General features: G+C 37.5%; 1 protein-coding gene across 2 annotated transcripts in view; it reads left to right on the forward strand.

Annotated features, from left to right (window-relative positions):
- The window catches only part of NVL (nuclear VCP like), a 43,650-nt gene extending 35,651 nt beyond the window's left edge, over nt 1-7,999 (forward strand). For both annotated transcript variants that reach the window (XM_008495311.2, XM_030448733.1), the window contains exons 20-23: nt 2,461-2,537; nt 3,833-3,921; nt 6,371-6,441; nt 7,725-7,999. In XM_008495311.2, coding sequence (XP_008493533.1) covers nt 2,461-2,537; nt 3,833-3,921; nt 6,371-6,441; nt 7,725-7,769 — 282 coding nt within the window. In that variant the 3' untranslated portion in view covers nt 7,770-7,999. The remainder of the gene's footprint in view (nt 1-2,460; nt 2,538-3,832; nt 3,922-6,370; nt 6,442-7,724) is intronic.
- The last annotated feature ends 8,196 nt before the right edge of the window (nt 8,000-16,195 follow it).

Raw genomic sequence — 16,195 nt, forward strand, 5'->3', positions numbered from 1 at the left:
TCAAGTGCTCTTGCTGTAATTAGTGATGTAGCAAAATAGCACAGCAAAGCCTGGTGTGAGATTTCATGGGAGGGGACTGATTTCTGTCTCTTACTGATTTCACTTGCTCCCTCCCCCAGCCACATAACATTCACAAAGGTGAATGCATCCTAGTGATAGGGCCAGGACCACTCATGTGCAACACCAGGGATAAGGACCTCTGTGTTGAGTTTCTTGGCTTTCTTTTGACTGGCAATGACAGTCTGGCTGTTACAAAGAACTATTTTCTGCATTCCCTTTAAAATGAAACAGCTGAGAATTGTGCTTACTTCAGTTGCCATAAATCTTGGGCAAGGTTGTTGGAAAGTGTCTTTGCTCCCAGCTTCTGGGAATCTTTGAGGCTACAGTCTATCTTCCTTTTGGGATAACACCAAGAGGAGTGGCACATGTGATGTGGTAACCTTGTCATTATCTTGTACTGACAATCCATCTTTGCTGTGGCCTTACCTGGTTATGTAAGGCCTTGTGATTTGACCTACACATTGCATCGTGTTTACCAGCTTGGTTCCTGTAGATCTTGTCCTTGGTTATCAGGGCATGTTATCTTTTGAATGACAGGTATGTGCATGCATATTTAATTCATAGTATTTTTAATATTTTGGTTACCAATCTTTGTAGTAAATGAGGTATTAATTGTTTAATGCTTTATTTATCTTAATTCTTAATTAAAAGGCCAGGAGAAATGGGACACAGTCACTCTGAAATTAGTTTTTTTCCTTGTGTGTTTCTGTGTTCATTCTGTGAGGCTGGTGCTGTCTCAGTTTACTACTTCTGCAGTCGTCAAAGTTCTTAGAAAGCTAGGCAAAGATTTGTATTTCTAGTGTTAAGAACAAGAAATAGGTTATTTTCTTTAAAAATATATAGGAATTATTTGCAAGAAGAACATGTTAAATTAATTTAAATACTTCATTTTTTATCAGACTTCATCCACATTTTAGGTAAGGAAATTTGAAAAAACTATGTACAAGAGCACTTGCTTAAATATGTGCTCAGGGCTAGATAAAACATAATGTTTAGTGGAGATGTGAATGGCTTCTGGGTGATGGTATGCATTTCCAGAATTTCCTGTGGAATACATGCACAGGATGTGGAAACTAGAACTGTTGCAGAGGGAAAACGTGGATGCTCACAAAGGCAGCATGAGGAGTAGAAAAAGGAGTTGGGGGAGGAATAGGTTGCAAACACAACAGACAGCCATCAGATGAAGCTTTGTTGTGAAAGAGTTTTATTTCAGTTAACTTGTACATTTTTAAATTGCATATTAATTGTGCAAGAGAACCATGTCTTCACATGTTTAAGTTACTGCTGTACTCCTGCAAGCTGCATCAAGCTTCTCTGATGTACATACAGCCAAACTTGTCTCCACAGCAGGCAGATCATCCCACTCAAAAGAAGCCCAACATATGTTGCTATTATTTGGTACTATAAACAACTAAAATCTCCATACTACTATTATACTACTTTACTCTTGTCTAAGGATAGTAGGGAGATTGCCATGCTTACAGTGTTTGAAAATTTAATTGGCTGATTTCAAATATAACATATGTTCCATATTTTTTTCTGCTGAAGATGCAAAAATAATAACAAAAGAAACCATTTATTGGATATTTGTGGAGGAAGCATTAATAATATAGAAGAGTAGGATCAAAAAGTTCACTGGAATGTCTACAGTATATGTAAACTTCTATGAAATCCAGAATGGAAAACTTAAAAGTTTGAAAATGTGTGTCTAGAACATAAAATATATACAATTAATTCTGTATTAAAGGTAATAGTCACAGAATCACAGAATATCGGGTTGGAAGGGACCTCTGCAGATTGAGTCCAACCCCCCTGCCAGAGCAGGACCAAAACCAGGGCAGGTCACTCAGAAATGCATCCAGACAGGTCCTGAAGGTCTTCAGAGAAGGGAACTCCACCACCTCTCTGGGGAGCCTGTTCCAGGGCTCTGTAACCCTTACAGTAAAGAAATTCTTCCTCATATTGATGTGGAACTTCTGTGCTTTAAAATACAGACCTAAACTTACATGCTTAGCTATTTGATTTCAACACATAGTAAAACTTCTCCAGGTTCAGCTAAACAATGCTGTTGATGTAACCAGATATTCAGTGCCTGTCCACACATGGACCAGTGTCTGTGCTACATGGCTCTGTGACAGGCTGGCCATCTTTTTGTTAGAGAAAAGCTAACCTCTTGATGGGAAGTTGAAATTATTTATTATTTCATAATTAAAAGGTTTTAAGGCTGGTTGTCCATATTGTTGATCTGACAATAAAAATGCTAATATTTGTGGATATTTTTAAAAATTTGTCAGACCCCTATATTATTCCTGATTGATGTAACTTAATCACTTTGAGGATGGCCTGTGTAAAAAATAACATTCTCTTATGTTCCTGTTTTTACTATCTCAACTCCTTTAGGATGGTACACAGCCTCCACTAGGTACTGATGTAAGCCTTGAAGAAATTGCTTACAGTCAATGTTGTGACTGTTACACGTGAGTAGCTTCTAGGTTAACATGCAGTGTTAACAGTCTTCTGATGGGTGATAATGTGTGCTATGTTGTCTTCTCACTTGCAGGGTTTAATAAGCCTTTTATGCTATTTTTCTTGCCTACACTTCTGCTCTTTCCTTAAGGAGTTGGTAGGAATATATGGGTGCTAAAGTCTCTTTCATCTGGAATAGTCATCTTCATGCCGTGAATACAGAGCAGTAGAGACCTCTTAGATTCTGCTTGGTTATTATTTTCTGGTTCTTTATCCTCTGAGAATAAAAGAGTGCTCTTTATGTTGTGGACCTATATGAATTGTTTATGAAAGCAAATTAGTTAAACAACCATAACCAACTTGTCTGTCACACAGTTGAAAGCAATATGTTTGACAAAGTAATTAAGCCCTATTTCAACTTGTGCTTCGGCAACACCAAGTGTTTTTTAGGAAAGCTTGATAGCCATGTCTATCAGAATAATTTTCAGTTGTCTTCTACAAAACTTCAGAAAGCTTTAATATGTTAAATTACTTGCTTTTCTGGAGTTTACAAAAGATGAATTTTATGACATGCTGCTGTCGCAATATTCATTTTGATTCTTAGAAATGGAGGCTATCACCAGTAATAATTCTGTCATTGTTCCATAGCTGGGAAAGACAAGTACTTTTTCTTTCTCTGCCCTTTTCACTCACTATCTTTTTTTGGTGGGTGAATGTAGTCTGGGGTCTTCTTTGTTTTTTAGGCTTTATTATATTTGGATTGGTTTTTTAGGTTGGGGTTTTTTATTATGTTTGTGGGGTGGATGTTTGCAGTTTTCTGTTTTTATTTTTGTTCAACAGCTGGAAGCTGGAAACAGATATTTAGACTGATCAGACCATGTTTTGTTGATACTGTTATTTTAGAACATATTAACTGCTGATGCAGCTTTGAGCTGTAACTCCTTTTGGTAGTAATGGGTGGTTCCATTTGAATCTTTAAGATGACTAATACAGAAAGAATGGATCATGTTGTCATCAAGGGGCACAATATCAATCCTTGGGCATTTTTAAGGATTACAGGTTGGAGTTTTTCCTCCTCCCTTGCTTCTCATTTATTTGATCTTAAATTTGGAGAGTGTCACTCCATAATGAAGTTTGCAGCACTGGGTAGTCCTCAGGCCTCTTTCCAAATATTCTTGAGATGAACTTTTATGACAACACAACCAGCCTCTTACCATCATTTGAAGTGTCTTGCCTTTCTGTATGACATGATCAGGAAAAGAAGAGAAATTTATCCTAAAGTAACCTATTCTGTTTGCATCTGTAGAGGGGCAGACCTTTCTGCTCTAGTGCGTGAGGCTTCAATTTGTGCCTTAAGACAGGAAATGGCCCTGCCAGATACTCAGAGGAAGAAAGGTAAGAAAGCTTTACAAACATCTTAACTGAACAGAGAAAAGATAAGGGGAACAAAAAATATTTAAAGTAGTACAAGACAAGAATAAGTGGAAGAATGATTGATGACTTCTGAACCAAACAAAAATTAAGTCAAAGTTTCAAGAAAACGCAAACATCTTTAAAGTAGATGTAAGAAAGAATACCGGAAAAAACAGTTATGCTGGTTACAAGATTTAGACAGTAGCTCAGCAGTTTCATAGACAAGTTCCTTCAGAACCCTTGGGTAAACACTGTCTGGTCCCAGTGTCTTACTGTTAACATCCTAACTGACCTATTTTAGTTTCCTAATATTTTCTTCCTGTATGTTTATTTCAAATAGATTGACCTTCTAAACTGTGACTTTAATCCTAAAGTATCATTTTTTTGTATTATTTTTTCAAAGGTAGACAGTTACCCCACATCACTTTTGCAATCTGTAAACCTGGTCTTAAGCAAAGAATCTATGAGGCTTCTTTTTACAGCAGTAGGAGTGAGTGTGGTTTAACAAGTGAGGTCAACCAGTTTTACATCTTTTCAGTTGAATTTGAAAAGCAAGATCTAGTGCTTTTTTTGATACTCTGAAGGGGAAAGGGAGCTTGTGTGTGTCCTTGGTGTTTTAAGTATTTAGTTTTATTTTAAAGATTATACCTGTTGAATTTATTGTTGAAAATTTAATTTATTAATATGAATTGTTTTAAATAATAAAACTTCCATGCGTACTTACTCATACTAAATAGTTTTGTAATCAGAACTCAATGTAAGTAGCCAAGGAATAGATTACTCATAGCTAAATTCTCCAGAGTATCACACCTTGAGCCTGCTTTCATCACACAGTAAGCATGAAGTAGCCCAACTTCTAACAACAGTATTCTCCATAGCAGTTGGTATGTTTATACCTAGTTCTAGCTAATGCTCTTACAATAGCATCAGAGACTGTTTCACCTTGACTTTTTTGTTCGGATACCCATGTCCTTAATAATACTAACCTTCTTAGGTGATTAATGCTGTTTTCTCCTTTCCCCTCCTCTCTGTAGGCCATGTATTGCTTCACAATTTGATTAAAATTTTACAGGCTTAAAAACAAAAGAAAGCATAAAATAAATTATCATAGCTTCATATTATTATTTTACAGAGTTTTGATGACTCAGTAATTTGGCTTTTGAGAAAGAGACCTAAGTAGAATTTTTTTTCTTACTACAGTGTTCCTTTGAGGAAATAAGCTAAAATGCTGATTTTTTAACTATACATTTTCTTTTATATTGGTATAACTGAATATGGTAGTGGGAGTCTTGAATAAGATCTTCAGAGCTGAGATTAGAAAGAGCAGCAAGGTTGTATGTTCAGTGAAATTTAACCTTCAACTTTTAAAGCAAGTAATAATAATTACAGACAGCTTGCTGTTCTGTTTTATTCTTAAACAAGTTCTCATCTTTAATTTAGAGCCTGCTATGTCATCATTTGCTATATCAGCATAAGATTTTTGTTAAACTCTGACATCAAATACACTAATGAGGAATTTAATGTTTTTTTTTCATGTAAGCACATCCTGTTACAAACATGTAGTGGCAGTACATATCTGCGAGAGCAAAACATGTTTTATTGAAATACATCAAAAATCCACCAAATTGACTCTTAACACATACTATTTGTACCTCTGTCTGATAACTGAAGAATGTTAGCATTGTAATGAAGCTGCATTGTAGTGTTATTTTGGGATTAAGTCTAGATGAATCAAGCGACTTGCTTGCTAGAGCAGAGGAAAATTATTTATTTGAGGTACGCTTATGTTTAAGCATACTAAAAAAAACTGTTCAAAAGGTTATAATTACTGTGGATAGCTGCATTAAGGTCAAATAATTTGCATCAACTTACCAGGCAGCTGTACAAGTGAAAGCTTTCATCACTTCTGAGAAATGCCAGAGAAAGCAATGATAGTAAGTCAATGATTTAAGAATTGAGCATCCTGTAGAAGAATTTTCTAGGTACTGACCAAATACACTCTGTAGTAAAGCTTAATATTAAATATGTTTAGAAAATAAAGCCCAGAATTGGAAGCAGCTGGATTTGAGGCATTCACTTCTAGAAGGTTAAGAGACCTGAACTGGACTTGGTGTAAGCCACAGCTTAGTTGGCATCTTTGAGAATCAAATTCCCCATCTGCAAGTGAAAACATTAATACCTAAACTAAGTTTCTGAAACAAATAAATGTTCTTTGGCTTAAGGTGCAAGGGACAGAGGAATTAAGATCTTAAGATCACAGAAGGCTGCAGTAAGTAGTTCAGGTGTTTAATACATACTGAATTTGATCTCATTCAACTGACTATTGCATACAGTTTAAGTTTCATGAACACTGTCTTGGAATAAATCCAACAATCTCTGGATTGTCACTTGAGTGCAAATTTTAGTAATTTATTATGCTTTGTTCTTTAAGGGAAAATCAAGATTTTCCATAAACACTTTGAAGAGGCTTTTAGGAGAGTGAAATCTTCAGTATCCAAAAAGGTAAAGAAAGCTTTAAGTATGTAAGGGTCATTACTCTTCCACTCTTTTTATGCAGAGGAGTGGTGGGACTAGTTAAGGTTGCAGTATACTTACATATTTTAAACTGATACTACCTGTTTCTGCATTAAACAAACCTGATGTTTATTACAAGCTTAGAAATTAAAAGTCACTCTTTTCAGCTGTAGACAACACATTGCAAGTAGCTATCCAGATTACCATGCTGTTAAGGTTATTTTTTAGTATGACATCTTAGGCTTCTCATTGACTTTCCCATTAGTTAGGTATTGACCTGGCCCTAACTTCGGTCTGTGTAATTTTCAGGTAAAATTCAAGGCCTTTAGGAGTGCACCAACCCTAATCACCTTCCCCCCAGATGGATGCTCAACTATTTCTGTTAATGTGCATTATTCATTTTGAGATAGAACATAAAACACACTATATCATCTAAGTTATTTATTACCTGCCTTTTCATTATTTGCATTTGTCAAGGAAGCTTGTTTTAAAGCTTTCCTTACAAGTTATTTTTTTAATGGCTGAGAGGAAAGCTTTCAGGCATCTTAATTACGTAACTGAGAAGCTAATAAAAATAGGAATTGTTATTGCTGCAAAGCAATTGCATTGCCACAAGTGTACTGCAGCCAAAATACATTAATATATTTAACTTTGAACCCTAGCAGAAACTATTTCCTTGTGTTATTAAGTTAACTATTTCCTTATCTATTCCTTACATCGATGGCCAGTGACTTCCTCAAAAATTGATCTTTTGCTCTGGGACTCTTTAAAAATGTTGGTTGTTGGTTTCTTCCCCTTTGATAATCATCACTAGGCAAGCAGTTCAGAAGCCTTCAAAAACTTACATTTCCTCTAACATAGTAATCACTTGCAATTATGAGGACATACTCAAGAGTTAATCAGAAATGTCATTCTTCATCTCAGAGGCAGCTTAAATAACCCATGTCTCGGAACCTTGTATTTTAATTATATTAATTTGAAGAATATTCACTTAGGTATTCTGAACTATCTTTAGGAGTACAAGATACTCGTCTCCTATTCCCAGACACTGCTTCCCATCTGCTAGACAAATTCAATCTGAAAAAAGTCTTTATACACCTTCCTATGAATATTGAACTAGCTTTTTATTTGTAAATGTTTTTAAATACAGCTTCTATATCTGGTTTATTTCACTTTCTTGTTAAATAGTACAGATAAATACACTTTTAAATATTGGATGATTTTTTTACCGCTGTCTGAAATCTTTTTTCTTCTTATCTTGGCACTGCTAGGATCAAATCATGTATGAAGAACTGCGTCAGTCACTGTGTTCGTGATACATTTGGACAATTTCCAAAAGAAACTTAACTCTACATTGGTGGAGAGTTTTGTAATAATTGTTCCTGCTTTCAAGAGACAGATTGGAAGAAAGCTATACTAAATATCTCTCAGCGTTTTAATCTCTACCTGCAAAAAGGACATCATAACCTACTGCTCTAAAATCATCGTTAACTATTTCCAGAATAAAAGATACCATCTAAGTTTCCTGCTTATCATCATTTACTTTTTTAAAAGGAATGCTTTTAGTGCTCAAGAGCTAATACCATTCTGATACAGTATTTGGTGCTCTTAATCAGAAATTGCTTGGAGGCAGAGAGGATAACTCTTCAAAGATGACTCAGATACCTCATAATGGCTTATAAAGGAAAACAGCTGTTTTTTCAACAAGAACTCTGGTAAACTCACTGGCAGAACAGGGTAGGGAAAGTAGCCTGGGAAAGTATTGCATTGTATGTTATCAAACCTCTAATTATGCCTTTCCCAAATACAGTCACACCTGGTGACTGTGCCAGCACAGGTTCTAAATCTAAAAGCTTCTAAAAGCTTCCCTTCACCTTATCTAAAGGAACTATCCACAGATGTCAAGCTGTCTTAAAGTTATCTGGAAAAGAGCAAAGTATGGCAATCTGAGAAGTGCTGTGATACCAAAGAAATTCTGAAATGCTAAGAATTACCAACAAGCTGGCTCGTAATACATTGTTGTTGCAGATTTGTCTGCTTAAAAAAAACAAATTCTGTTAAGCATGGAAATTTTGTCATGGTTTAGGCCCAGTGGTACCAACCAGGCCTCTGCTCACTCACTTCCCCCCTTCCTTGGGGGACAGGGAGGAGAAAATTCACTCAAAGGTTCACTTGCTAATCGAAATATTTAGGGAGGTTTCACTTCCCAGTTATAGTAACAGATGAAAACACAACTTGGGAAGGAGAAAAAAAAAATTACCAGGAGAAAAAACATTACAAGATCTTAATACCTTCCCCCAGCTACTCCCTTCTTTCCAGGCCTGGATCCCTTCACTGCTGCATCCCCCTTGGTGACACAGGGGAGGGACAGAGGGATTTAGGGTCAGTTCCCCACACGATGTTTCTGCTGCTCCTTCCTCTTCAGGGGGAGGACTCCTCACATTCTTACCCCGCTCCAACGTGGCGTCCGTCTCATGGCAGAGAGTCCTTCAGGAACCCCTCCAACATGAGTCCCTTCCACAGGTGCCGTCCCTCAGGAACTGCTCCAGCCTGGGCTGCACACAGTCAGGGATGCTGCAGGAACAGCCACATCCTCTGTCACAGGGTCCTGCACGGCTGCAGATCCTTCAGGGGCTATAAAATCCACATCTGCCGAGCCGTGGTCCTTCAGGAGTTTCTCCACCATGCTCCTTCCTGGGCTGCAGGGGCACAGCTGCCATCTCAGCCTGAGCTGCGGGGAAATCCCTGCTCAGGCACCTTCCCCCCCTTCTTTCTCACCAAACTCCGTGTCTTTGCTCTGGCATTGCTCTCACCTTCTCCTCTCCTCTGCAGGTTGTTGCGGTTTTTTTTTTAATTATTATAATTTTTTTTTATTTGTTCATTTATGCAGTTTCATTTTCCCTTTCTTGACTACGTTACTTGCAAAGGTACATCCAGCTTTCTATCTGCTCAGCCTTGGCCAGAGGCGGGGCCAGCACTGGAGCTGGGGAGCTTCCTGCTGCCTCTCACAGGAGCCACCCTTGTAGCTGCCGCATTTCCAGAACAGCACTTTAACCCAGGGCAAATTTCTTAGCTCAAGCGTTTTGATACCTTTTGGAGGGAGGAAAATGTTACTTTTTAAAGCAACAGGCCAAGAGCCTCCATCTTTTTTTTTTTTTTTTTTTTTTTTTTTTTAATACAAGAAATTCCATTTTGGAAAGAGGGTCATAACTTTCTGCATCAGCATACTGGGAAGTATTGTTAAGACAAAACACTGAAATGTGACCATTACTGTGCAACTGATTTCTGAAATCTACAAGCCTTCGTGGATTTTTTTTTTACCACTGACATTATTCTATAAAGTTCTTCAGTCATTAATCTCAGGTCCTATCTGTGGTAAGTTGTATTCTTCTTAAAAGCACTACAACCACCAGTCAAACATATGGATGTTTTCTGCTACGATTTTCCATGACATGGTAAGTTTGATAACTAATTTTTAAAGTCATAACATTTCCATATGAAACTGTAAAACAGTTTTTGTGAGCAACAGTTATTCTGTAAGCACACCCCATACTTATTTTAATATTTAGGAGAGAGGATGTGACCCTGAATAACTTGATGAAGCTTCAGGACTTACCTTGCCTTAAGAGAGAACAGTGCCTTAACTGGGATTCCTTGAATTGTCATTTGACAAAAAATCTTGCACATTTTTTCCCCCAAAGGTAAATGTGGAAAGCTATTACTAATAACCAATCACCACAGACTTGTGTGTTAAAAATACTGCCACTCATGGCAGCTGGTGCTTGCCACTGTGAGTTTTATGCAGCATGGAATGTATTTCTCCCACTGCCATAGAAGCTTGAGACTCAGTGACTCAAGTTGTGGCCCATATGCCTGAAAAATGAAGTCCCTGCATATAAAGCAGATAATGATGTGTCTTCATGTAATTGTAAATTGGGCTTAGAACTTTAGGAATTACTGTGATTCCCAGAAATCCAGGATGAAGGACCATCATTATATCTCCAAGTAGTTTCACCCTTGGATGTTCATTACTGTGAGGTAATGCAATTAGTATATACCAATTAAGTTGTTAATGTAATACCATCTCTAGGTGTCATGTATAGAGCTATAAAAGAACCAGCTATGTAACATATGTTAACTGTGTCCTGTTTTAGCTCTCAATCTACAAGTTTAAGGTTTTTTACTACCTTCTTAAGTAAAAGCATTTTAAGAAGTTGTAACTGTGTGAAGGCAAACTGTGAACCCTCTTTACAGGGTTCCCTTGAGTGCTGACAAATGAAAACAGGAGCTGGAGCTCTGTGGAAACAGTGTATGCTGCCTCAAATACCAGTTTTGAAACTGGTCTCAGAACAAATAAGTATAAAATACTTGTCTCAGGAATTAATAAAAAAATCTCCTAACAGAGGTTACTTCAGAGGTAAAATTTAGAAATAGTCATCCTTTCTTGGAAAAAAGGTCAGGTAAGCAAGCTACTCATTACAGTTGAAAATAACCACATGAATTTTCTCTCCTTTATGTATATATAGAGGCAAACCCTGCTACCATACTTACAAATAATTGCAGTTAATGGAGGATCAAAAGGATCAAAATCCATAAGCCCTAGCATATTCTCCTAAGAATTTTCTCCTCCTTTCTTTTTATTATGATATTCCTGTGTTTGTATGGGAAAGGAAGCAAGGTAGGTCTTGCAAGGCAAGGTTAAGGAAAAAATACTGTTCAAATAGTAGTAATAACAGTATAGGCCTAAGAGTTTCAGCACAAAACATCTGTTTAATATACAAGGTGAATGGTGATCATTCTCCATAATCCATGATAATGGAAGAAATGGGGTGCAGTAGGGCTTGAAGTTACAAGAAAATCTCAAGTTCTAGGGCAGAAGAAGCCAGATCAGTCAAATGACTATATCCTGTTTCCTTACCTTGTCCAGACCACATGTGCATCAAGGAGCAGGCAAGGGTAGGCAACAAAACTCAACTTGAGCAGTCACAAAGAAAGTGCTGCATCGACAGCGCTACTTTTTTTTTTTTTTTTTTTTTTTTTTTTTTTTTTTTTTTTTTTGAGGGAGGCGTGGGAAATTCTGCTTAGGCTATAGTACTTATCACTAAAAAATAATGTGATAAGAGATAAAATGCTACCACTCCTAATGGTAGTACATAGAAAATGGGAATCACTTTAAGGAACAAACCTTTTCATGCAATAGAGACCACTACTTTGTTGTGCGTATGCAGCCATCACCTTCCTAGCAGATGTGCCTAGAAGAGGTTTTCCCTCCAGTCGTCTCAAACTGTTTCTGTTGAGACAAGATCAAGAATTTTTTTATCATACCATTCTTCTCTCCCTTTTCCTGAGGCTAGCAACATTTCTAAATCACAATTTAGATTATGTCCCTGAGCATATTTAGTGCTATCTTAGGCATCAGCTGGGGGCAAAGGCAGTGCAGCAAACCATCAGCAGGGAAAAAATAATAATAAATAAATAAATAAATAAAAAAGAGAAAAAAAGATGCTGTCTTCATTCTCATCTTGACAGGAAACATAATTTTTGTCCTCAGTGAATAGGACAGTATATCACTGCAGACTTGATTGTGAAATTAAGGATTTAATAGAGAGAACTGTGTACAGAGTTGCATGTTGCTGTACCAAAGGCACAACTATGATTTAGACACACCCACTAGTCTGATTGCTTTCCTATGACCTTGTAGAAGCAATATTGGCAGACCCAGAAGCAGGTTCTGTGCTTTGCAATGTACAAGCTAGAGCAGAACTTGCTTTGTCTTTTGAGACTTCCAAATTACAGAGTAATACACTTTCTGAAAGCTGTATCTTAGATCTTTTATGCAAGACTGCTACCTGCAAAGGACTTCTCATTGTCCAACAAAATTAGTACTATAGAATCACAGAATGTTAAGGATTGGAAGAGATCCCTATAGAGATCATCTAATCCAACCCTGCTGCCAAAGCAGGACCACCTGGGGCAGACCACACAGAAACACATCCAAGCAGGTTTCCAAAGTCTCCAGAGGAGACTCCTCAACCTTTTTGGGCAGCCTGTTCCAGTGCTCTGTCACCCTCACAGGAGAGAAGTTTCTCCTCATGCTGAAGTGGAACTTCCTATGTTCTAGTTTAAAACCATTATTCCTTGTCCTATTACTGGGCATCACTGAACAGAGATTGTCCCCTTCCTCTGGACACCCACCCCTCAGATATTCATAGACATTAATAAGATCCCCTCTCAGCCATATTTTCTCAAGGCTAACCAGTTCCAGGTCTCTCAGTCTTTCTTCACAGGAGAGATGCTCATGTTCATCATCATCACAGCTCTCCATTGGCCTCTCTCCAGTAGATCCCTGTCTCTCTTGAACAGTATTCCAGATGTTGTCTCACCAGGGCAGAGCAAAGGTGGAGGAAATCCTCCCTAGAGCTGCTGGACACACTTTTCTTGATGTACCCCAGGATACAATTGGCCCTCTTGGCCTTAAGGGCACATTGCTGACCCATGGAGAATTTACTGTCCACTGGGACTCCCAAGCTTTCTCCACAAAACTGCTTTCCATCAGCATGATTCCTAACCTGCAGTGGTGCTTGGTGTTATTCCTACCCAGATGCAGGACACTACACTTGTCCTTACTGAATTTCATGAGGTTCTCGAGCCTGTCTTGATCTCATTGGAGAGTGGCATCTTGCCATCTACAGAACTGAAGATATTGGTTGTTGATACTTATTGTTAAACAAAGAATGAACAGCTTTAAATTGTACTGTGGCATACCACTTCAACTGATAGCAGAATAAATGGCAAAGAGGCATAAATGAACCAAAGCTTATCTAACAGTGTCCACCCACCTCAGCATAATGTATTCCTCAACATCAGTATACTTTAAGTATGTGTTTTGTGCTTGCTGGCTACATTTAAAGACTTAATCAGAGGAATTTTGGAACACAGAAACAAAAGTCAACTACGTTTCAGCTAAGCTGTGATTCCAGGTAGAAAGGCTTGCCATGGAGCATGGAGCTCTGTGGCCAAGATGCACTCATCCAATCTGTTAATTGGCCACTGTTGTGGAACAGAGAGGTGCAACAGCAGAACAAGAATGCCAGAGGCAAGAGTTGGTTTCAAAGAGGACTATACCCACACCTGTCCTGTGGCAAAACTTGTGGCTAATGTGATCAGATTCCAGGTTGCATTGCTTATTCCACCTAAGCTGTTTCAAATGATCAGGGAGGAGACTTGAAAGCCATGCAATGTGATTCATTCTGAAAAGTTTGCTCTAAAATCCCTGGAGGGGTTTAACTGCAGCTAAAATTTAGATGGCATGTTTAATACAGCTGGCCCTAAGTCAGCTCTCAACTGACTGTGAAACTCATGCCTTCACACAAAGAAGTCTGCCATACCAACAAAGTAATAAGATGCTTCATTTACACAGAAAGGAACAAACCTTAAAAAGTATGTAGAAAGGACAAAGTTAACTCATTGTAATTAGGTTAACTGTAAGGGTTTTTAATTTGTTCTCCACTTGTCATAACTCCCTCCAACATTCAAATAAAATATTTAAAAAATAACCTGTTTCTGACAGATATAACATTTATTGACATTTATTTCATTCATTAAAAACAGTAACTGGATGGTTCATGTGTTTTTAAAAAATATTTTTTATTTCTGTGTCATGCCTTTGTACTAAATACCATCTTGCAAGTATGACTGGAAAAAATAGACATCAAGTACAAATCAGGTATTACAGCTGGTCTGAATGCCTTTTACCAGTGGTTCAGAAAAGCTTTTAGGTATGCTGAAATTAGACATGAAGGCCTTTTGTGTATTAGATAGGAATTATATGCTTAGAATGGAAGTTACCAGTGCTTGCAAGAATCAGGCCATGATGTAGGTCCAAACTTAGGTGTCACTGGCTCAGAATAACCTGTTCCAATAAGCATTCTCCAAAAGGTAGCAGATGTTTCAGAAAAGTCTATGGCAAGCATAGATACTTCCCATGGAATCCTTCAATATTCCACAACTGTTAAGAGTGAAAATAACAATTTTTATTGTCAGAGTTGGACGGGAAGATCTTAGAACACCTTAAAGCAACATTTTTTATTTCAAATGAGATGGCAACTTCAGTCCTGTTTAAAAGCAGGATTTCACACTTGCACTACTCATTGGGAGGACCTCTTAAGGGCATCACTGATTCCATGAAGTAGGTAACTAAGCCCAATTATAAAATTTTGATACTGCACGCTGGTTACATCAAGTATTCACCCAGGATAACTGAACTCCTAAGCTTTAGCTTTTAGCCATAAAAGTTTTTGGTGGTACTTTCCATCCTTCATCCAGCTATAGTAAGCCATGAACAAAGATTTACTTTCACTTTTCACTTGTGAATTTCACTTCTTAAATTGAGACATCATGCAAAAGTGGCTTAAAAGGAAACTGGTTTTCAGCGTGTTAAATCTAATGGAGTCTTACAACAAAAGTCAAGAATCATTGGGTCAGAAGAAAACTAACACTTCATCTATACCCTCACTCAATGAAACATGTCTTGCACCTGCTGTAAAAACTCCAGATTTCTTGACTGGCTTATTTCCTTATTAATTGGCCCAATACTACTAACTTTAAATCTTTGCTTTTTAGTTATGTGTAAAAATACTTCAAGTATATTTTGACAATACACTCTTACCTTGTGCAGTATGCTGGCTGCCTAGCATGTTATTGGCATCCATCATAATGAAGCCACTTTTTAAGTGGCAATTTCATACCATTTCTATTGCAAGCCACAGACAAGGGCTCACACTTAAAAAAGCCAAGCAAACAAAACTTGAAGACATCTAAAAATTCAGTTACTTACAGCCTACCAGTGTGGATAGCACCCAAGACTTCTACTTCCCTCAGATTCCATCACTCAAGTAAGTGAAGAACATGCCATAATATCACCATTTGAGATGGAAGGTTGATTTGTAGCCATCTCCAACAGCTTAAAGCCATCCTAAGTGCATTAGACAACACAAGGCAAATCTACTGTGGTGAGGTACATTGAGATTTTTCAATGTTCAACAAGTCTATCCATTCTCTGTTATCAATTTAAAAAAATTCACAGGCAGGAAATCTGGTACCACCATCTGTGTTCCAAATCACATTTTAATATTTCAGCAAGACAAGCACTTGAGTGAGGCAATGATAGTTTCAGGGCTGGGGAGGGGTAAAAATCAAGATCTTGGAGCAACACTTTTCTTTGTACACAAATGACTAATAGATGTTCAATAGGTAGAGTTGTCAGTAGTGGTAGCTGGCACTGTTTGCTGGACCTGTATCTGCTTTAATAGACTCAGTTTTCTATACACATATTTCCAAATGAGTGTAAATATTTATAGATTGAACATTTAAAACCATGGTAATAGCAGAACCAATGAGGACAGGCCTAATAATTTTTCTTTGCAGATTAAACAAAACAAACTGTAACAAGATTTTTCCAATATGAAAAACTTAGTTATATTAACTTACCCAATGGCTTATGCAATACAAGTCTAAATGCTAGCTGCTTCAGATATATGCTAGCACAAGCATCTTAGACAGAAGGTGGCAAAGTTGACAGTACCCTTGAATTCCCCACCTTTTTACAATGAAGTCACACAAACCCTCTCAAAGATGTCAGTTTCATTCTGGTAGACTGCTCCTTTAAAGTACTTTCAGTAGACAGAATTTTAAAGTAATGCTTCAAATGACATGTTACACACTGAGAAACAAGCAGATTTAA

The sequence above is a fragment of the Calypte anna genome, chromosome 3 (genome assembly GCF_003957555.1).
Source record: "Calypte anna isolate BGI_N300 chromosome 3, bCalAnn1_v1.p, whole genome shotgun sequence".
In the NCBI taxonomy this organism is placed as follows: domain Eukaryota; kingdom Metazoa; phylum Chordata; class Aves; order Apodiformes; family Trochilidae; genus Calypte; species Calypte anna.